At 41.4% G+C, this 24,520-nt stretch overlaps 1 protein-coding gene across 3 annotated transcripts in view; it reads right to left on the bottom strand.

The window, feature by feature from the left end:
* Positions 1 to 24,520, bottom strand: part of LOC140242551 (uncharacterized) — a 69,172-nt gene that overhangs the window by 5,699 nt on the left and 38,953 nt on the right. Inside the window, exons 6-15 of one of the 3 annotated variants that reach the window (XM_072322292.1) lie at positions 23,372 to 23,473; positions 12,799 to 13,668; positions 11,662 to 11,798; positions 9,576 to 10,184; positions 8,488 to 8,664; positions 7,402 to 7,603; positions 5,987 to 6,617; positions 5,079 to 5,589; positions 4,032 to 4,254; positions 474 to 1,088 (exon numbers count right to left, since the gene is read on the bottom strand). In XM_072322292.1, coding sequence (XP_072178393.1) covers positions 474 to 1,088; positions 4,032 to 4,254; positions 5,079 to 5,589; positions 5,987 to 6,617; positions 7,402 to 7,603; positions 8,488 to 8,664; positions 9,576 to 10,184; positions 11,662 to 11,798; positions 12,799 to 13,668; positions 23,372 to 23,473 — 4,077 coding nt within the window. The remainder of the gene's footprint in view (positions 1 to 473; positions 1,089 to 4,031; positions 4,255 to 5,078; positions 5,590 to 5,986; positions 6,618 to 7,401; positions 7,604 to 8,487; positions 8,665 to 9,575; positions 10,185 to 11,661; positions 11,799 to 12,798; positions 13,669 to 23,371; positions 23,474 to 24,520) is intronic. The other 2 variants (XM_072322295.1, XM_072322294.1) reach the window with 2 other exon arrangements.

Raw genomic sequence — 24,520 nt, 5'->3', positions numbered from 1 at the left:
CCTTTTTGTTGCAGTCTTCTGTATTTTTTATCTATAAACACAAATCTAAAAGTATAAGAGCTGATGTAATAACATATAGAGTGTGTGGCAAGAATGTATATAGAAATGTTTGTAAGTTTTGATGAACTTTATTCACAAAATATACATGATGGACACACATGCAGTGCATGGGTCTGCAAAGGTAGCCTAGTAATGTACTGGAATTTACGGTGAGCCCCGAAAAGAATTCAATTCAAAATCTAACGGTCAATAAAAATGTACCAAATGTTACCTTCCACTTTACTCTCTTCAACATACCACTGTGTTTATACAACTCTTCATTTAAGGCATGCAAATGGGATTCCCTACCTTTAAATACCACATAGTCTCTATGATGTCCTTTCATTCTTTATGAACATCAAGCATAAACAAGAAATGAGAGATGTCTTCTGATCAGATTATCCTGGCTACAGAGGACATTTCATACCACTCACCTATTTCTTTGCTGGTCTTCCGCTTTGTCTTGGTGACAACAGGCTGTGTTGCTTCAACGGAGTCTGGAGGAAACACAATCTCCTTCTTTGGTTGCGCAGATCCCAGGAGCTGCTGAGGGGGCTTGTGCGCCTTCAAGCTTTGAGGGTGAGGCATGGGATGGGGGTGGGGCCCGCCCCGCGGCGGCATTCCCTGAGTGAGGACGGAGTGTAGAGTACGCGCTCCACCGTACGGCACCTGCTGGTTCATCATGCTGCCAGATGAGTAAGGTGGGCGGGGCATGTCCCTGGTCTGGACTGACCCCCAGGAAGGCGACGGGCCGAGCCCAGAGTGGGTGGTGGATGATGACGGAGGCGGAGGCATGCCCTTGCCGAACTGGTCCGGTGAGATCCCGTCTCGTTTAGCACCTTGATCAGATTGAAAGGGATAGTTAGAATCAAGCCAGCCAGGATCCCGCATGGGGCCCGGGCTGGGAAAATTGCGTGGTGCAGGGGTGGGGGCGTTGCGGTGGTACATGTCCATGAGGCCGGGACCTTCCATGCTGCTGCCGCCGTGGGGCCACGGTCGGGTGTCATTGAACAATGACGGATGGTGGAAATCCCCATAACTACCTAGGGCTGTACAATCAAGTGAGGCAAGCAAGGAAACAAAATGGAAATAAGGGCACATTACGATCTTGAGTCTCACTTCATACACTATTCACCTACATACTATGGTTATAAAAAGATAGTTTACCTTGTCCTTTTTAAGCTTGATTAGTATGAATATGATTTTGGATTGGTAAATGTCAGCTCAAAGGAAAAATAATTAGATGAAGTGCCACACGTAATATGTCACTGGAAGAATCAGTGCAAATGAACCGTCAGTGTCTAGTCGACCATAACACTGTCATGTACCGTAAAAGATGAAGCATATGATTCAAAGTGCTGTCACTTTTGCCCAGTGTTACATTTTAAGTGTCTGCATCACACTCTGGTTATTGTCTTCTATGTTTTTTTTCTTTGTTTTTTTGTTTTTTTGAAGGGGGTTATGAAAGAATAACTTGATAGCTACAAGAATTATGAGGCAGATTTGCATGAAATATGTTGTTTTCCACTTCAAACTATTATAATGGCTACATGAATAGTGTGTAAGGGAAGAGATTAGTGACCATCAACCTTAATGTGCCTTTATATCCACACAAGAGAGAGAGAGAGAGAGAGAGAGAGAGAGAGAGAGAGAAGGGTTGTGCACCAGATAGTGAAGGAAAGAGGATGACTTGTAAGCAGAATTTCACACCAACACACATGTTAGAGATGAGGAGAATATACCATAAGGCAGTCAGTTGAACTGGCAATGCGGCACTTCTGACAGGAAGAATTGCCAAGTAGCTTTTCTATCCAGACCTTTCAGTATACTGTAAAAAGTGATATTTCCACGGCATGAAATTTCGGGAATTGGAGCCGATGGTCTTTTTCGTGGCATGAAATATTCACGAGTTGCCTCTAACATTCGATGCATATAGTGTCAACAAGAACATTCGCGTGCATTTTAATTTCGCAAATCTTGGCTCTCGCGAAATTCGTGAAATTAAAATGCACGCGAAGATTCCTCGTTTTACAGTATAGCATATATTTGGCAATCTTCCTTCTGAGAGGTGCTACACTACCCTTCTCTCTGATCACAATGAGGAGAGCACACTTCAAAAGGAGAAAAATATACATGGATAGTGCAGAAAAACATTCCGGAAGAGGTACTGCAACTAATTCATGTTTGCCTCCTCCAAAGACAATGACATCTATGAGACAGGCAATCATGAACTAATTGCTGATGTGCGATACATGAAGAGGAGGAGGAGTAATTGAGGAGGTTAGCGTCACTCGGCTGCGGCTACATGAAGTCATGAACACTGGGCCAATGTTTGAGCTGATAGGAGGCGAATGGTACTGGGATAGAGAAATACATGATTAGTGAATCAAGTCAAGAGGAAGGGAAATATCACACATCAGAATGGTTAGCATAAAAATCTAGGGGGCCCCATGATATGAGGAGTTGCAACTGACAAAGAGAGCTATATGCGGTGCCTGACTGTCTGGTTATTCATGTGGGCATCTGACTCGCAATCTATTGCAACTCCTCATAATACAGGGCCCAAAGTTCATCAATTACTGTACAAGTGGATATTTTCACGCAAGTGATTTCTTTTGCACTCGACTGGGTGGATGCATTTCATGTGTTTTTAATTTTGTGGAATCAAAATATTAATTAGTGGTACATATAGCAAGCAAGATTATTTGCATGCTTTTATTTTTGCACTAGTTTCTGGTCACATAAAATGAGTAAAAATTTCCACTTTTACAGCAGAACCATAAAACCTTTGCTGACTACCGAAATTCAGTGATGGAAGATAACAACTGGTATGAAGCTAAATGGTTGTGTGACATTTCACCACCACACATGTTATCATACGAGTGTGGGTGCAGGTATTTGCAGGTACCGATGTTTTAAGGATCACTGACATAAACACAGGATGCAGGATTGTCACTGGAAGCATTGGTAAACATGCTCTGAAATGTCCATGATTTATGTTTCTATCCCTTCATGGCAAACAATGCCATCTATGGTCATAATGCATGTGAACACTAAAGAAAACTTGTACAACTGTAGCATTGATTCAATACATCCCACTGATCCAGAAAGATTGAAAAAAAAAAATCACCTGTATGGTTTCATAATTCTCATATTCTAATTTTACCATGTTCCCTGTCCCGAGTTGTGATCTTGGCCATCAATTCATTTCTACAAATACCTACACCCATTTTAAACATGAAATTTTATGCATACACATTTGCTCATAAGAAACACAATTTCATGGTTACAAAATTTACAGGCAGTAGCTCTTAATTACAAAAACAACAAACATCTCAAATGCACTGAACACAACAGTTGACCCACAGAGGAAATTAATTAGTAATATTTGCACGACTCTGTTAAAATATCCACTTATCTGTAGAAATACTTTTTAAATCACAACCTTTCATAGCATAGCAGGTCATCTAACATGGTGTCAGCCAGGAACATTGAAATGGCATATCTTTGTCATTTACTGTAAACGTGGAATACTTGCGGTGTGCAAATTTTCATGAATTTTGCGCCTGAGTAAAGTATCTTGGAAAAAATATACACACAGTATGCATGTCTTTTCATGAATTCAACTGTGTACGCATACACTCTCCTGTACGATATCATGAAGTAAGCAATATTCACTGAAATTGGACAAACTTAAAAAAATTGTCCTGTGATTTCTTCCACATTTACAGTATGTATGTTTACTTTAAAAAAAAAAAGTTCTCTTCCATCCCCTACCCCCTGAAGGAGAATTCTAGATGATTTTCATAATTTCATATCATGTAGTACATAAATCGATAGTGCCATGTATAGATTTGTGGATCATGATCACTATAAATTCTGAAACTCTGTACCCAGTATTATCAATTTCTAGTTGTTCAATTGCTAAAGTCTGAAATCATCCAGAAGTCTCCTTCAATATCAAGTTTGAGTTAGGGGTATGAGTTACTCACCAGGGCCATGGGAGGGATGGGGGGGTTGTTGTCTTTCGTTGTACACGGGCGGGAACGAGCTTGGGCCCATGGGCCTGTCGCTGCTGCCGTACCCGCCCTGGTTGAAGTTTCCCTGCTGGCTGCTGTAAGGAGGCATGCCAGGGAAACCAGGACTCCCGTGACCCGGCTCACCGTGCTGGTTCATGTAGTCGGGTCTCTTCGGGGGAGGAGGAAAGACATCACTCTGCACACACCAGGGAGAGAGAGCAAACAGGAAAAAACAGCAGTAAGAGGTATGCAGCGCAGACACCCGACATCTCTCCTTCTGTAACATGTATGTGTGCCACCATGTGTTTTCTAAATTTGCACGATTTAAAAAAAACAAAATAATGCCTCCGGCACCACTTCGTGGCGGAGGCATGACAAAAAATCTTTAGGCAGTGAAAGAAATACAGACCAGTCTAATGGCGAGTTCTTACAACTCAATACTTTATATGCCATATATTTAGCTAGCGTATATCTTTGCGAATCGGTGCTTCCAGACAATTTTGCGAGTGGTTGATTTTGCCATCTTCGAGTACAGTACGAAACAAAGAAACATATGCATGCAGGTCACATTCATGTCTGGATCAGAGTTGACATTTTCGCATGTCTTCAAATTTGCAAATAGCACCCAACTCACTAAATTCCCGAAAATGAAATAAAAACTTGTTAAATATACATGGCGTATGCAGAAACCCTATGAATATGCACACATATTCTTACAGTACACTCCTGTTAAAACAAAGTCCTCAGGACAGGCGGTTTTCTTTCTTTATATCAATATTTTGTTATAGCTGAACACGGAAGTATATAACGATACATAGATGGTAATTTTGGGACCTAAGTTTTTATTTCATTGTTACAAGAATTTTGTAACAACCGTGTTCACTGTAACAAGAATGCACTGTAATACTCGGGTGTTTGTTGTTTCCCTTTTCACAGAGTGACCTATTGTCTGGTTTCATAGAGCCAAAAACTGGAGTTTTGTCTCAAACATAACATCAAGGAAGAACCGGGGCGACTTACTGGTCTCTTCTGAGGAAACTGTGGCCGCATGGTATCACTGCTGAACGGCGGTTGAGGCTGATGCTGGGACGTGGGGGCCTGAGTGCCTGGCTGCTGCTGAGCCTGCGACTGGGGCGGAGGCACCTGCTGCTGTGGCTGGATGGCCTGAGGCGAGGGCTGAGGGGGCGTCTGGCCCTTGGGTGGTGTCGGAGTGGGTGTGGGGCGAGGTGGCAGCTGCTGCTGCTGCCCTGCTGTGCTCGACAGCGGGGGCTGGGACTTGGCCGGCGACGGGCCGGTGCTGGAGTAGGGGGGAGGGAGGAATGGGGACGAGGAAGCCGAGGTGTGCGAATCGCTGGGCGTGGTCGGCCGAGAGCTGCCTGACTGGCCAAACCGGTTTGGGAAGGGGGGCTGCTGCTGGGTCTGCTGCTGCTCAGGGGTGGAGGCCGTGGAGAAAGGAGGCATCATGGCTTGACTGGAGGGTGGACCTTGGTTGGGACTTGGTGCCATATGTGTCGTCGGCGATGCACTGAACCTATATGTGACAAGGTAACATTATGGCATTACAACTTGTTGGCGGCTACTCCGCACATTCATGGACGTTCTACCCAGCAACACACTCCCATATCCCACACCTTTGTTTAGCTCATTAGACAGAGTCATATTTGTCTTATCATTCTAAAAACATCTTTATCTAAACAAAGTTGATTCTTGAACACTTACAAAGAAATGTTGAGCAAATAAACAGCTCATTCTGCATTGATTATAAACTCCTGAAAATTCTTGGATACCAGGATAAATAGGAGTAATTCAACACATATATCTTTACAAAAAATATTTTATTTTCATTAATACTTCATATATCAGAAAACAACCACGCAAAAGGAGAGCCTATCAAAGAATACTCAAAGTGTTGACAATCAAAGCTATACCTGTTTTGGTCAAAGTTTGGGGCTCCGGGTGGATGGGAGGTGGCAGGGTATTGGCCAGCATTCGCTTGGCTCATCATGCCTGCTCCACCCCCACCCCCTCCACCAAATGGATCCATGTTGTTCCGCCGAGGGGTGTAGCTGTTCATTGCATACGGGTCATTGCAAGGCATGTTGCGATTTGCCATGGCATAGGGATCTGACTCCCCGGGCCCTGGTGGACCAAATGGGGCATTGCCCGAGGCCCCAGTGGCCGGGCTACTCCCCGCCATATTGTTCCTGAACTGGTGATTCATGCCACCATGGCCGGTGGGGAAAGCCCCATTGATTGCATTCTGTCCCGAGTACGGTCCCTGCGAATTCTGTTGGTAGTCCACATCCGCGAACGGGTCGCACACCATCACGCTGTTGGCCGACATGTCCCCGCCGGGCCCGCTGTGCATATTGCCAGGCATGTTGCTGTTGGGCATGTTGGGTCGAGGTCCCATGGGACCCATTGGGCCCATGTTGTTGTACATGGATGGCGGACCATACGTGTGCATCTGGCTTGGCATGGATGGGAAGCCGGGCTTAGCGCCTTGTGGTCCAAACTGATTGTACGGGTCATTGGGGTGTGGATGGTGATTTACCGCAGCTGTAAACAAATAACAATATCACAGATTTAAGTCATAATTACTTTTGCTACAAAATTCTTCGTTATCTACATGAATGAATGGACATGCTATATGGGTTTTGGCATTGCAACGACAGATTACCAGAACTTTATGTTTTCAAGCAATCACATTATATAAAGAGGTACTGTCTATCATTCCAAACACTTAAAATTTTGCAGAGAACTGTTGACGTGTAAACCCAGCAGCACTATCTACATGAATGAATGGAGATGCTATATGGTATTTGGCATTCCAAGTAAGCACAACCATTATGGTGTTGGACATTCTAAGGACTGGTAAATACCAGAACTCTCTATTTTCAAGCAATCACACTTCAAAAAGAGGATCTGTCCATCATTGAGAAAAAAAAAAATAAGTGTCAGTGCATTATAACATGGGCAATGTGCCTACACATGAGTATGTCTTTTACCCACCCCACCTCTACTACACCATCTCTACTACATCATGATTTATGACAACATTATCTCAGCTCCTTTTCATAAACAATCCAGTCCTAAGAAACCTTATAGAACAGAACTCTAAGGCGTCAATTCTCATCAGTTTCCACAGTCATAAACAGTCACTGTGACAACACTGGCCATGATCTTCATCACACTTGGGTGGGAGACCAAACACAATCAATCATACAAAGAGCTTCACAGGAAACCACATTTTGGACTTAGGGGTTCACTCTTGTACTTCTAAGAACACACAACACTCCAATACCAGATGTGAACCAAAAGCAAGAGCTAGGGGCCCCCTTACATTGGTTATGCTTGTCCTTCTTGTTGCTGGCTGTGTCAATCTTAGCCAGGATCTGCTGGGGGTCGATGCCGCCCAGGTCAAACAGGCACTCGTAGGCCAGGAGGTGGCGGATGTAGTTCTTCTTCAGGGTGAAGGCTGCACTGTTGGAGTTGCCCACAGCAATTTCAATGGCAATCTGCTTCCACTGCTTGCTCTTCGACACCTGGAGTTGAGTAAGACACAGAACACAAGGTCTACTATTAAAAAAAAATGTCCGTTCTCTCTAGATCTGAAGAGGCCACAGTTTTGCATGTACAATCTTCACTACGATCAGCACCGCCACCATCAGTGTTGATCACCTCTGCAGTCGTTCATCATTTCCATATACAGTTCACATCCCACCTCAAACTACTACACTGAGTTCAGTGGGTTTAATCAGCAGTGCAACTAGCCTCTCTTTCTCATTTCTTCTGAAGATAATGGCATTGCATTTTAGAGCGACCTAGGAAATAAAGATCACACAAATTCAACATAATTTTTGTTTTGTTTTTAAATCCATCTTTATTGACGCAAGTGCTACAGATTAAGTATATCTTGTGGTGGTTTTTTTTTTTTTTTTTTGGTCATCTTGTAGCTTTCTTGCATGCAGAATTTATAAGAGGAGAAAAGTTCACTTCTGATACAATAATATTTTGCATCTGGAGTTGAAGGTGTGTACAGATATTCACTGGTTATGGCTGTGGTTGAGTATTTCATCAAACATACAGTTATCATCATCCATTATCACAGTAAAGCATTGCTCTCCACCTTATGAGGTTACAGGATCACACTGGTACAATAATGGCTATCCCACCAGTCCCACAGCTACCGAAAAGAACCTCCTCCCCCCCCCCATAAATATAAAGCAGCATGAAACCACACAATAAGCAACATCTTTGACTTGACCCAACATCCTCCTGTGCCATTACAGAGAGGAGAGAAATGTTGTTTCCATAAGATTCACTCCCCCCCCCCCCCCCCCCTTTACACTCTCCCCATAAATAGCTAACAGCGGGGCAAATATGTGGCTTCATCCCACAGACCAAGGCGACAGAGAAATTAGCTTACGTTGACGACACCTCCACGCCTCTTGACGGAGTTGTAGAGTTTGAAGAGGTCCAGGACGTGGCTGCTGATCTGGGGCATGGTACGGATCGGCTGGCCCCTGTCCTCCATCAGCTTGAAGAGGCGATCCAGGAATGGCCTTCTCTCGGGGTCTGTGCACAGCTCATATAATTTATAAAGCTGTAGGAGCAAAGATTCAAAAGAGAGACAAATAAATTCACCACTGTCATGAGCCTGCACAATTCCATCAACTGGAAGCCACTTTAGCGTGAGTAAATCGCAATGACACTACATTATCTCTGCACTGTCCTAGCTCTGAACATCCAAAGCGCGTCATCTGCTACAAATGTTTGGCTTCACAGGATACATCTATAGCTAAATTTCAGATCACATTTATTGGGGCCTTGAAGGGATACACTGAGATCTAAATTACAACTGATTCCATTAGAAACAAAAGCCATCCACATGAAATCCTACCTTCCACTCAGCCTGGATCTCAGTTCTGGATATTTTCTCTTTGAAATCATAAAGCACTGATCACAAGCCACAAATGCAACAGGCTTGTCTGGCTTCGGGATATAAATGAACTTTGACGGTACAAATAACGAACACTTGTATGTCATCTTTTCCAGTGAGCATAAAACTACTGATTCACAGAGAATTTAGATCACACAGCCACAGTGAAGCAGAAGATATAAAGACTAGAGATTCAATGATGAATTCACTCAAAATAGATCCTGGTAATTTGTGTGTTCTATTTCTGAATAATAGCAACATGGACTTCCCTAACAAGTAAAATGAACCATATGGCCATGAGCATTTTTTGCCAGCATCTTCAACAGGACAAAGCAGTGCAGCTTTGGGATTACAGTCACAAAACAACAAATGATCAAACAATACATGTCAAAGAATGTAGTGATCAAAATGAAAATCAAATCTTTTAAAAACCAAGACATCCTCCACAAAGAAATAAACAAACTACTCAAGACTTTTCTGATCATCTAGCAATCAAATTTTCCTGTACACATACACACAACCACATACAACTGAATCACATCATACTGCAGCCAATATCATATGGGGACCCCCACCTTCTTGGGCAAATTGAGGTTGGTCAGCTTGCTGGCCGGCTCCTGTGACTGCGATTTCTTGCTTGACTTCGTGCTAGTGGTGGTGGGAGTTGGCGGCTGAGGAGGGGTCTGTTGAGGAGGGGTCTGTTGAGGAGGGGTCTGCTGAGGCTGCTGTGGCGGATGTTGTGTTTGTGATTGAGGTGGATGATGCTGCTGCTGCTGCTGCTGCTGGGGTTGTTGCTGCTGGGGTTGCTGTGGGTGCTGACTGTGTGGTAGCTGCTGCTGTGGCTGCTGATGATGGGAGTGTTGCTGATGAGGTTGCTGCTGCTGCTGATGTGGTTGCTGCTGCATATGAGGTTGCTGCTGCTGCTGCTGTTGCTGGGGATACTGATGTGGGTGAGGTGGATGCTGCGGGTGAGGATGATGCTGCTGTGGTGGTGCATGCTGCTGATGTTGATGATGCTGCTGGTACATCCCTGGGTAGGGTGGCGGAGGCTGGTGTTGCAGGCCCATCCCAGGGCTGGGGGTGTTGGCCATGTCCTCTTGGGAGGACTTGCTCATGGCGCCTGGCGAGGCCAGCGGTGAAGGCCTGGAATGGACTGATGGAGGTCTTGACGATACACTATCCTCCTACAAAGAGATAGTGACAGAGAAAGAGAAGCGAAAGGGGCAGAGGTCAGAAATATAACATTAAATGGAAAAAGTTCACAGGTATATGACTTAAGTTACAGTCAATATAAATCACAATCGAGAACCACAGGAACAGAATGAGAAATATGTTTTCAAGCATAAATATTCACACAATTCCCTACATTGGAGATGATATACCCCACATCTGTATTAAAGGATGCAATGTCTTTAGCTCGTTGAGGATGGGCTAATTCTGCTACAGTACTCATTTCCCACAGACCCTTGCCCAAGTTTACTTGTGACTCATTCTCAACAGGTTACTCTTGCAAATATCAGTGGACTCGAGAAAGTCATATAAATCAAAGCCATTATGAAATATCTGTCATGTCATATTAACATACTATAATATCAATCATCATCCTTGATATTTTCTGTACAAAGGTGACTGACGTTCAGCTTACCCCGAGCAAAGCTAAACGTTAATTATCCTTCATGTATCAATCTTCACACGTGGCTATTCCAACCTTGACACAGAAAATGATAAGGCTGAGATAAAGCCAGTGTGTGGAGAAACTTTCCAGGGGACCCAAATAATGAAGATGGCTTCCACAAATCTTAGACACATCAACCACTGTTTGTGAAACACTAACGTGATACCAGTCATAAGCGATACTATTAAGCACAGGCACATGACATGCTAAGACAGGATTTATGGTTTTGTGTTCAAACCTCTATACCCTCGATAACAGATACTCAGAGAATCTAGAGGGAACATTCTCTACGTCTGTTCTGTTGGAAAATTCTTTGTGTTTTTCCTTACAGCTAACTTGGTGGTCTACCAGTCCCCACATCATAGTCCGTCCCAATCAAAAACATCCTGGTCGTATCAAGTCAAACCTACGGTGAAATACGTTCCAAGCATCTCCGTCGAAAGTCAATTCATGTGGAGTCAACTGTTTCAAAGTTCCACAAATCTGGCAAACAAAAATTTTAAAGAACTATCATGCTGTTCTTGAGCCAAGCCCGCTGAAGGTGCATGTTTTCCAACTTTCAAGTTTTTCAGGCTCCTGTCGGAAGTACAGCCAGATCTTGCCAAATAAGCATGCATACCATCTGTGGCACAAATCAAGGACATTCCTTAAGTAGACATATACGGAAGCCTTATCAAAGGATATTACAGTGAATGTTCTTTTTGTTTGTTTTGTTTTGTTTTTTTAATAGGGGGATGTCCCCGCTTCTCTTTACTTGGGGGATGTACCAAATTAAACAAAAGAAAAAAAAATACACATAAATGAGTCTAAGCTTATCACCCCGCAAAAACCACAGAGACCACAAGGTTTGAGCCGCAGCAAAGCCTGTTACCACTGAAGCTAATATTCAAGTGAATCTGCGGCTAGATAAAATATCCTATAATATGCAATGTGCTTGCCACTCTGGCAATGAGTCACACACGCACTACCCTGACCAGGATGCTTGCCTTCATGGGTAGCGAGTGAGGTGTTCCCGGTGTCGGGGCATCTCGGCTGGACTCGCTGGCCGTGCTGGAGGTCAGGGAGCTAACCGAAGACGCGACAGGAGTTGTAATGCTCTGAGTGACCGTTGTGCTGTTCGTTCCTGCACACGAGAGCGGAGAAGGGAAAAGGGCCATACATATACTGTACATCACCTTCAGCAAAGTACAGCAGTCATGGGATAGCAAGATTTAAATATTCCTAAGGAAATATCCCCACGGATATGAATCACATTCTTTATCATGGTCAAACTTTTGGAGAATTTGTATTTGCTTACATTTTATAGAAAATTATAAATGACTAATGAAAAAGAGGTTTTTTAGTGATACAGACTTTTTAGAAAGAATTCATGTAAAACCAGTGGCACATAAACTGTGCATCACAACACAATTATTACAAAGTGCTTTGTTTACATAATGTAAAATGAACAGAATTTGATTTAAGTCAAAAAATGTTGCAAACTGCTCAAGTTGTAGTGAGGTTAGATTTTTGCAAAGGTGTATGCACGATAAGTGTTAAATCAGATTTTATCAAATTACATCAAAATTAGAGCTGTGAACACCTGTACAATTCCATTCAATTTCATCTTATCTGAAAATTTCATTTTTTTTTTAACCCTTGTCAAAAAGGATTTTTCCAGATTCATTTGGAATTAGGACCTCTAGGCTATGATCTAAAAATTTCAGGAGAGCAAGACGTGAAGACGATGCCTACCAACTGATAACTAAGAATCAAATTGTCGCTAGGGTGATAAGACCTTGTATCTGCAATTTTGGTGAAAATGAGTTTTTTGGATTAATGGTCAAATAATGGGTTGAGTGATGTCCTGTCCAAATCCCAACTGTCTTACTCCAAAAATGAAGCCATCACGGCATGTCAAAGGAAAGGCTATCCCATTCAGTGCTTTGGCCGCCATGTTTTTGACATTTGACATTTGACATTTGACATTTGACATTTTGTAGATACGAGGTCTTATCGCCCCAGCGACGAAATGTTATAGGATTAGTCATTGATATCAGTTTTATACATCACTAACTGTGGATTAAATTAAGGGCAGTGTGATGAGCAGCTTTGCCACATGTTATTTTGTACAACCAACATACCAGACAAGCTATTGGCAATTGTTGTTGCAGCAGTGTGAGGTGGCATTTGGTTCCCCGAACTGCCATGCATGTACCCATGCATGGCATCGTTGGGCACTGATGAAGGCATTTGGTTAAAGTTTGTTTGGTCTCCACTCGTCGGTACTCCTCCCGGGAACTGGGGGCCGTTGCCCTGCTGATCAAAGTGATGCTGGGGTGGGTGCCCCTGCTGGTTCCACTGCTGCTGCTGCTGCTGCTGCTGCTGCTGGGGAAAGGACTGGGGATAGTGTCCGTGTTGGGAAGAGGGTTGCTGAGGGGGCTGCTGGCCTTGCATCTGCTGGTTCAGTGGGTACTGGTTCCGCTGACCAAAGGGCTTGGGTTGATGGGCAGAGTTGGCTGCAGCGGCAACAGCCGCGGCGGCTGCCGCTTGCGCACCGTGTATAACACCACCTGCAGCATTGGTTACACCACCGGCACCACCGCTACCGCCCGCACTACTGTTACCACTGGCACCACCACCACTACTACCACCACTGGCGGGCCCTCCAGGGGGCGCAGAGGCAATGCCATCTGTCCTTTGCATCAGGGCTTGTGCTTGCGCACCGGGTCCATAGCCATACGTGGGGCTCATTCCCGGTCCACGCCCAGCGTTTGCACTCATACTGTTGGGCCCCGCCTGGCTGGGTCCCATACTGTGGCTAGTATTGGGCATGCTGCTTGAGTTGTATCCACCATACTGCGAGTTGTGGTCCATCTTCATGGCGCCACTGCTGCTGTTGTTGCGCAATCTTTGCTCGTAGCTCATATTGCCAGGGTTGTTCGCGCCAGAGCTGGGTGTGTTTCCATGATGACTCCCATATCCTGGCATCCCTGTTTGTCTCCCGTAATTGCCTGCACAGAACATCACAAAAATGGGATAGGATGAAGATTAAAAAAAGAACAGTGGAGAAAGGGTGGTAACACTAGACTCCTTCAACATTCTCTGCTATAATTACACTTTTATCAACAAACCCTTAATTTCACCAAACAAGTATGACATTTTGTTTGTTTACCACTCTTTAAGGCAAATCAAATACTGATGCCACTCAACAACTGCTTGAAGAGCGGAAGTACACAACTTTCTTTAATGAAATAAACAAGGGGTGCAAAAGGGGGTTGTTACTGTTGAAAATCCACTGCACTCTTAGTATGATGTCATTCAGTGTTATCACAAAGCCACAGTCACTGATCAGATATACTCAAGATAGCTAGGATGTTTATCAAAGCATGATGTATCAAACACAAATTGCCTTGACATACAGCTATTTATGTCAGATATACCCTGTGGTACAACCAATTTTTATAAACACAAATTCACTCATTAATTCACTTCAAAGAAGCACAGCAAAGCCTATATCTAGATGTTCACGTAAACACCAAAGAAACCAAAAGAAATGATTACTTGGGGGTATCTATGCTTTTAACAGCTTGCATTCTCTTTACTAAAGCACTCCTAAGAAATCCATACAACCATCAAAGCAGCCACCAAAATATGGCACTACCAATACAATTTTATTCACACTGAAGCCATACCTAAGGTTGTTCTATTATCAAAAGTTTTTTGTTTTTTGTTTGTTTTGGGGTTTTTTTAGGTTTTCTTATATTCTTCTGTGTTTTTGTATGTCTGCATAAGTGCAATGGAGTCTGAAATTCGAAGACTACAGACAGAGGCTTTCACTTCTTGTGACCTCTGTTCACAGAGCCTGAAATCACAGGGGGTGTTTGGAGTGTAAGAGAAGTACTGTTTTGATGCCAAGTCCTTGAATAGGTCAAGACATAGGCCCTCGCCTACACTACACAATTCCCCCATGTGGGAGTTTTGACGGCAGCATTAGAAATAAATATAAGAACTCTGGTAGGAATTTACAAACATACGAAGTCACATGAATATTTGTTTAGTTAGCAGATTTATTAATACTATTTCATGCTATCATTAATCAAAAGATGAGTAAAATTCTCATGGCACTTTTTGTACATCCAAATACTTCTCTAGTCACTTTGGACTACATTTGAAGCATCATGCAAGTAAATAATTTGACTGAGATAAGAATGTTCCAATTCAATATACACTGCTTTTTTCCCCATTTCAAAACATTCACACTAGTTACTTTGGCAAACTCGTACTGGGTTGTTGTTGGGTTTTTGTTTTTTTTCCGCTTCTTCTTCTTCTTCTTCTTCTTCTTCTTCTTTTTTTTTTTTGGGGGGGGGGGGAAGGGTTTGGGAGATATAAACTTGGCAGGTACTTCAAAAGCAAAGAATAGACCCATCTATTAATAGTATTCAATTGAAAAAAAAAAAAAAAAGAGGAGTACTAAACTCTGGCAAAGCATGTAGCTGCTGATTCTTTGCCATTTGTGCAAATTAATGACCTCAACCATGATGGGTGCACATGTCTCATTTCTGTCTCACAGAAACACTTCAAACATACAGTAGTCAGTCAATATTCTAATGGCACGAATAATAATCTGCATCACTCGGCGCCTCAAATGCACACTATGATTGCCAGAGAGCAAAATGAAACACAGATACATGTTCAGATGTTTGAACCATGCACTTGACAAAATGCAATGAGCAAGCATGGTAAATGTTCATGCCAAGTGAAGTCCCAAATCCATAGAGGGATAATTCCACGTCTTTCTACTTTTTTGCATCTTCAAAAGTTTCAGGGATGAATGTTGTTTGACATTCAGTCAAGAAAAATAAAAACGCACACAACAGAGGCACAACAAGTATGCAGCAAGACAGAGATAACAGAAACTGTGGCAAATGAACAGTGACTGAACTCATAAGGTCCATAATGAAAAGGGTGTTACCAACTAAAAAAGTCTCAATAGAAGCATTGCACACAAACTCCAGATGAGCAAAAAAACAATAAGGGCTGAGAAAGCACACAATCTGCAAAAATCAAGTGCAGTATTAACGTTGAATGATGTAAAAAGAGAACAGACGAGTATTAAAAATCAGGCATGACTTTGACTGATGAGGGAAAACGAAAAATCAAAGCAGCGTTGATAACGTAGAGCAAAAGTTAAGTAGACAGAGAGCAGTTTTGAAAAGGGGAGTAGAGGATGGGCAACACTCATCTAGCGAGTCTCACCTTGATGGCTATAGTGGCCCACATTGTGACCGTAGTAGCCACTACTACCACCACCACCACCACCACCAGTACCGGCACCGCCTGGGTATCCCCCGTACTGATGATGGCCCCCAGACCCTCCCATCCCACCTGAGTACACGGATGACCCACCTGTCGGAGGGGAAGAACGAAACAAACTTGTGTCACGTTAACAGTCTCCCACTTGCTCCCGCGGTTCAAAGCTACTCCTTTTTTCTTTTCTTTCTCTATTTCCGACATTTTGGAAGGTACTACGTATTCACCTCTTGGGCACTTGGAGTCGTACCAACATTTCATGGTAGACTCTTCAACAGGTAGCACAAAAATTCTGTGCATCTAAGACAAACTCAGAGTCACTAAAAAGTATATGTACCTGGACCGGGACTCACTTCTAGTCTATTAAGTTGGCCGAAGGACTAAGCATTTGCCATATTGAAGCACTTTGCCAAATCACCACTGTAGAATGTGTACCTTTGGCTCAATGTCAAGTGCCCAGAAGATTAGAAATCTAGAGTTTATTCACACATTTGGAACTATTACTATTGTAACATTTGAAACATTAAGCTATTTTCAAACTAGAAGTTCTGCTGCATGACATTTCTGGCTTACATCTCCCATCTGTACATGTGGCATAACACCAAGCATATATCTTTCATATCTTGAACATGTCATTGTAAAACTCCTACTTACAAATCTCTACAACATGAAACTGAATAACCGTTTTCTTGTTTGTTTTCTGTCAAGTAGTATGTTTTGCGCTTTGCTTAAAAATACACTTGCAATATAGAAAGACGAAAGTATGGGTGGATCATGCACATTCACATGTTTAATGTAATTCATATTACATACTGCATTATTAATTGTATCACATCTACGCCAGCATGAATCTGTGTCAAAGAATGACAGAAACTGTTGTCCATAATACAGTGTCTCTTGCTGCTCATAATGCAAGCACTATCAGTAATCATGTTTAATAATAGATTTTTTTTTTTAAATAATAAATATGACAATAAAATTCACTTGTACCTGCCCCCTCTCATTGCTGTGCAGTGTTTCTAAGAAAACAAATACTCAAAGCAATACAAAAGGCCATAAGGGTTGTTCATTTGTTGTTGGATTGTTGTTATTGTTTTTTTCAAAATAAACTACATCTAGATTATAAACACAACAGTCTACTTCTGGATTAAGCCACACTGGCTTGTGCCAGAGACTGATCAACATTTGTGTTCAGTCATGTACTTTTATGTACAGCTGTTCATGATTTTGACTGGCACATCACAGGGGTGGGAATCAACTGTGAGTTCTAACTATGGAAAAGTAGTTCAGCAAGAAACTCCTTTCTCTATCCTGCACAGTGCTTGCCACAATGTAGGGCCTTAACCAGTACTAGGAGCATGTTTCAGCCATTCAGCACTAGACATTTCATATTCCAAAATGCAAAAACACGCTGCAAATACATTTACTACTTTTTTTTTTTTTTGTTTTTTAGAGTGTGCAATACACACTTTGAATCATTCTCGACCCCAGATTTTTCAATCTTTACCTATAGACGATGTACATAATTGTAACTCAGATTGATAGAAGCATCCCAATATGTACTACTGTAAAAGTGGAAATTTTCGGTGTTTGAAATTCGATGTCTCGATTCAGCAGAATCAAAAACATGCAAAACTTATGTTACCCGGCCAAATGCAAGAAATTACTTGCACCAAAATATCCATCTAAATACAGTATTGTACTAAGCATGACTGTTCCTACAAAGAACAAGTCACACTCATATGAGCCAGGTAGTTTGCAGGTTATAGTATCACAGTACCTGGACTGTGCTGCTCTTGTGTGGGGCTCAACCACAGTATAAACCTTAGCATCCAACTTATAGCTTTGGGACACTGGCACTTGCAAGACTCCAGTTTGAAGATATCTATATGCATTTGATTGAGGCCATTGGCTAACAAAGCTTGCATCGGTGAGAGATTACAATGTACAAACAATATCAAACATGCATTTCTTTAAGATGCTGCTCTTTAAGTTTCTGTCCCTTAAGAAAATATGCAAAGACACAGAGGGTCATAAAGCAATTGCTGATTATCAAATGAAGATTTTTCAATGGGATCATGCCACTGTGCTTCATTTAATAACATGGCATCTCACAGGCTATTGCTTTCCAGCTGCATTACGTGATGTGAAGCACAAACTCAGTAATCTTTAGCAAATAGTTATGAAAGAAACACAAAAGGTACAACTGAATAAAAATTTCTAGGTTAAATACTATCTCCAGACAGTAACACCTATTTCAGGGCTAAAGTTTTTAAAGGACAAGTTCATCTTCATAGACATGTGGATTGAGTGAATGCAGCAATATTAGTAGAACGAATCAGTAAGAGTTTGAGGAAAATCGGACAATCTGTTGAAAAGTTATGAATTTTTGAAGTGTCTGCTCAGTCACTGCTGGATGAGAAGACTACTACAGCTGATGATGTCACATGCGTACAACAGTATAAGCAAAATATAAAGAGAATTTCACAAAATGTTACTTTTTGAAAAAAGTGCACATTTCCTCGACTTGTCACTGATGTATGTTAAGGATAATATCATTCCCCCTGCCTTCTGAAAGAGGGAAGTCAAGCATTCTCTTATTATGCGAGTAAAGTGAAAATATGTTGAATTTTCTTTATATTTTCTTTATATCTTTGTACACATATGACATCACAAGCTGTAGTAATCTTTTCATCCAGCAGTGACTAAGCAGAAACTGAAAAAATTCATAACTTTTAAATGGATTGTCCGATTTTCCTCAAACTGTTGCTGATGTGTTCTATTAATATTGCTGCATTCACTCAATCCACATGTCTATGAAGGTGAACTTATCCTTTAAGGTGTACTTGGCCTAAAATCCTTGGAAAATGGTACTTTTGAGAAAAGTAGTATTTCCATGAAATCTGTAGTATTTTTTTGGAAAAAAAATAAAAAGATACAGAATACTGCAAAAGACACAGTGGGCATCTCTGGATATTTGATCCGGTCATAGTGCTCTAAGCAGAAATGGTCTAACAATTTCAGTGCAGTTTATCATTCTTCAGTCCACACAACAAAAATGCAGGGACTCTGCAAATCACATGCACAACTGTAGGAAAGACCGCCCTGGGATTTAGCAAGAGAAATCTTGAAAGTTCATTTCACCCTCAAATGTCCAGAAGCTAATGAAAACTGTCATATGATAATAATGCAATCCTCCATCCATTACAGATCAGTATATGCTTATCAAGTAACTCATTCTCAAAATGAATACCATCATCTTTGTCCCCCATTTGTACAGATATACTTTTAAGGTCATATGATAGAACCGTTCGTAGAGGAGGCTGTATACAAAAGGCCAACTTCCATTTCCTCACGATAGCCTATATTGATATAATCATTCTACCATTTGAAAATGCTGCTTTAGAAAGAACGTTTTCAGCCATTATGTGCATGATATAACATCAATGCTGGCCTTTACAATCATGAGAAAATCAAACTGTGAGAAGATACTCGGAGGGTACCAAATACATCCTAGTGCTACGTTCACACGATGTTCCCGGCCGCCATGGCAGCCCCGTTGGGCCAAAACGAAATGCGCCGTGGGTAGATGAGACATTCTCCCATTTTCCCCTCTTTGTATTTAGTTTGTATTCAGTTTAAAATCTGACACAGCATCCACGGCAATAACGGTCTGTCACGTTTGTTTATCCCGTCTCACCACGTTGTCTCGAGAACGTCAATCCCGTTTTGTCCATGGTGGCCTGAAACGTGACTGCCGTGGCCACCAGGAACATGGTGTAAATGCAGCATAACAAGGCAACTATGCAATATTGACTGTTACACAAACAACTGCATCTCATCTCCTGATTTCCCTAATTCAGTCAAGTCTACATGCACCTAGACTACATTCGAACGTTAAAAAAAAAAACAAAAAAAACTGTGTATAAACATAAAATACATGTATTACCTAAATCAAGTGCATATCAAATATTCATGCACATGGAGTTCACTCTCTTTCTACTGGAGAGTTCGGCATAGATGAGGAATGGAAGATTAACCTTGGACTGTTCAACAAGGCAAAACTTGACAACTTGAGACAACTTGAAATGATTCTATGGTCTTATAAACAAACATGAGACATCCCCTGCCCATCCCAACCCCCCCCCAAAAAAAAAAAAAATATATATACATATGATAATAAATAATAATTTGTAATACTGTTCATCTTTCATAGCACACATCTTCATAGGCTTTGGAAGCATAACCAGGCATAACTGAGCTATCTTCTGGACTTTAATCTCTTTACATATGAAATATTCAGATGAATACTTTAATTTCTTCCAAGACACATAAACAAAGACAAAGAAATACTCATTGCAGCTGGATCCAGGAGTAAGTAAGGAGTGGAGGCGATGAAAAAGGGGTATTAGGGTTCTGCATTGCTGGGGAATTTGAAGAAATTTGAGGTACAATGTAAGCATTCACAGTTAATAGAAAAGGGCCGCAGGTTTCTCGAGTACCAGGGTTGAAAGGGTTACGGGTAAAAGGGGAACGGGGGTAGAGATAGAGAAGGAGTGGGGTACTTTTTGGTGGCCAGTCTACCTGAAGCATTCTGGAATGGCATTTTGGACGAAGGTCCTTGTTGGTTATTGTAAGGAGGGGGCATTTGTGCCCCTGCACCGGCACCACTGCTATTACCACTGTTCATTCCATGCTGGTGATTGAACCCTTTAAAAAGGAACACACAAAACGAATCAAAGGAGAGTTAATGCAACAGCCTGGTATTCACCAACTGGCATTCCCTCAATAACACACTGCAGATTGATTAAACATGCAACTAACTGCCCCCACCCTCCACACACACACACACACACACACACACACACACACACACACACATAAACACACAACATCATGCTTCCAATAAGGATATGCCATATTAGACACCAAAGTTACGATAACCTATCCCTTGCGGCACACATGCTGGTGCTGTGAACTGGTATGATTTCTCGTTTCCTTCCTCGACCCCCCCACCCCAGTTCTCCCCGAGTCCTGTTTACCATCAAGCCAGCACCACATTCCCCCCAGAGCTGCAGTGATTGCCACTAAATGCACACACCACCATGTCCAATACACTACCCATGTGATTGTGACAATTAGCGGCTATTCTTTCCACGTATGAAACATTCATTATTTCTTTCACTGCAACTTCATTATCATAATGACATATTTAATTCATCAGTGTCTTTTGCATTTTCTAAACAATGCATCTCAGTCCCTCAAACAAAAGAAATCTCTGGCTTTTATCATTAATTGATCCTTGCAAAGCCATACTTTTTTTTCAATGACAAGCCTCATCACATTTTCATATTCATCTCCATCTAATTTTTGTGAACACCACAATTCTGGAGAGCATTTGTTCATGAGGGCTGATTTTTCAATTTCCTATTTTTGAGGTGTCATAATACAAAACCATCAAAATACTTGATTGAGTGATACTATTTGAACCTTCTAGCAAAATCCTCATAGTCTAGCATTCTTCACACATGGGATGTATTTCACTCACATTAAAAAAACAATAAAATGATAACAAAAACTAGCACTGCATGCAAACAACAAGGGGAGAGCAAGAGATGAATGTAAGAGACACATTCCCCACAGAAGAAATGTTTCTACAGCTCTGAAAATCCCTAACTCCTTGAATTAGTTTCATACAGCTTTGCAAATAAAGTCCATCCCCTTTAAAAGCCTCCTTCTCTGCCCCTCCCCATTCTTTTTTAATCGATGCCCTAAGAATTTCACATTAATTTCCTCCTAAACTCACCTTGCATATCTATGTCAATGAAATACCATGAGCTGTTATAATTGCAAGCTTAGTGCCAAAAGCATTGATCATTCAAATTGTGACTCACTAGCATTTTGCAATTATGAAGCTTCTAGTGCTACCAAGAAAAAATTTATATTTTTCCTCCACTTACAATGAAGTGAATACGAAAATGCAATCAAATGATATCAGCACCTTCAACTGAGGCTGATGTCAATTAGTCATTAAGTGTGCAATGTGCAAACTTTCTTGAATAAACTTTCCTCATGCAATGTTGTTTTTGTTACAGAAATTAGACTGTGCAACATGGCACAACTATCAAGATATAATCTACCAATGCAATACTTCACTTAACATGATTCTCAACATTCCATTGATAAAATGACTAAAATGATGACAATATAATCTTTTAATCACTCTGTACTTTCATACTGAGGGTAAATGTGTGCAAGGGGTACAAGTTTGTCTGTTTGTGTGTGTGTGTGTGTGTGTGTGTGTGTGTGTGGTGGGTTTTTTTATGAGTATGTAATCTTTGAATTCTAGGCATAGATCAGCAGGAAAGGTATTTCTCTTTTTATTATTATTTTTTTTTTTACTATATGTGTAGGCTATATTTGTGGTAAAAACATTGCAGCAGCAAGGGAGTGAAAATACAAATGTGAACAGGGCTCCACAAAATCATTTACCCTGGTCAGGATTTCTTTCCCCTACAAATATCCAGAGCTGCTGTACTGACATGACCAAATAATGACTTTTGTGAACCTTTTTTCTCTACTGAAATCATGTAGTTTTCACTTTAGTGAAGGCTGCATTAATTTGATATTGTTAATAACCTAAATTACTTGAATAAGCATTTGTAAATAAATAACTAAAAAATACAGTTTCAGCATGAGCAAGTCCAACATGTCTAATAAGGACCTTAACAGAGAGAAAAACAAAAAAATCTTCCAGTGAGCACGGCCATGAATTTGCTTTAACTATTATAAACTCACATTCACATCAAATGAGGACATAACATCTTCATATCATCATGGAAAATGTAAAGATGAATATGTCTCTCCAGAAAGTATAAGAGTAGGGCAAATTCACTGCTATAACATATGGTTGTCAGCCTTAAATCTGCCTAGGCTATTAGAGCCTTGGCGTCAACAAACAGAATGCAGAGACCAACACTTGAAAGCGCAAGCATGTGATTTAAAATGTTCCCATACACCCTTTGCTGAAGGTATCCAACATGGTACGATGTGTCATTTTTGCCGTGTGTGGTTGAGTGATTTGATGACCATCAAGTTTCACACATAAACCAGGAAGGAGGTACAGAAGTGACCAAAGAGAGGCAAATATAACAGCTCATATGGTACATCACACCCTTGAAAAGAGCAAAATAGTAATAAACAACAATACATAGATCATGCAGATGCACCTCGGCCAAAGCCAAGTCTTACCTCAAATGAACCCATTTCTGTTTTGATTTGTTTTGTTTTCTGGAAGATTTTTTGGGTGGGGTGTGTGTGTGTGTGTGTGTGTGTGTGTGTCTTTTTTTTTAAACATTAGAAACAGCTGACAAACAAATATAACAGAGAATGAAGAGAGCTTACCCCTACTTTCAGTTGGTGTTGAAGTTGGCGTTTGCGGTGTCGGAGCATCAGACTGGTTTGGTAACGTCTGGTTCTGTGAAGGTTGCGGAGTCATAGGACCACCTACATCACACACACACACACACAAACAAACACAAACACACACACAACAACAAAGAAGCAAAAAAGTTGTAACATATTACAAATAATTTCCCACAAGTACTGACAGCATAGGAACCACCATCATGAACATGTTTACCAATATCATTCCATTCGTCAGGAGTGTACAGTAGTTGCCATAAGGAGTCTCCAGGCTATTACAGTAACTCCTTTCCGGTCAGACATTGTTTGCACATTGGGAGATTCATCAGTGAAGTCTTCATTTACTTTGGACAGGTTAGTTGTCCCACTGCTCAGCCCGCCGTTCAAACATGGGGGAGTTCCCTCTTGCAATTTCTCTTACGCCCCCCTCCTCCATGCACTCCAATCTATCAACTGGTCTCGCACGGGTTTCCTTTTTTGTTTTTCCTGCAGGTCCCCGCGGTCTGTTTCGGTTACCATTCATAACCAGGTGAGCTTCCCATGGAAGTGATGAAATCACCATTCCTCGAGTATTCACTCCCGTGCCATGTGCTCGATAAAACTGAACTACAACTTATACACATGAAACTGCCATTACTTATGAAATGCATCCTGTACCAACCAATATTGCTCATGAGAAGGTACACTGCAATGACAACAAAAAAACAACAAATCTTACTGAGTTATGATTTTACTTTGTACTAGAACACATTTCCGCCATTTATTCTTGGATAATTGCCAATCCACTGTGTACACTAAATGACAAAATTCAGCTAGCAGTGAAATGTAAGCAATCAGTGTAATAAATGTGGGTGTAACAAAGGAAGTGAAAAAATATCTTCATGTGAGGTACACAATGAAATGTAAAATGACAGTTAAAGGTTTATATGATTTACTTGCAAGTGTTCATTTCAATATCATCAAAGATGTAAAGATTCAGTACTCATTAACATGTGTGCAATAATGATTACAAAACAAATGGAATGATAAATACAGCAAAGCATTACGTCATTTTAAAAGCTTTCCAATTTTTCTGGTCCACATTCTTTTCTTTTTCCTTGCAGAGAAATTGAAACTGGACTTCACATC

This window comes from Diadema setosum, chromosome 19, assembly GCF_964275005.1.
Source record: "Diadema setosum chromosome 19, eeDiaSeto1, whole genome shotgun sequence".
Taxonomy (NCBI): Eukaryota; Metazoa; Echinodermata; class Echinoidea; order Diadematoida; family Diadematidae; genus Diadema; species Diadema setosum.
Note: the sequence above shows the minus strand (reverse complement) of the source record. Positions and strands in the feature narration are given on the sequence as shown.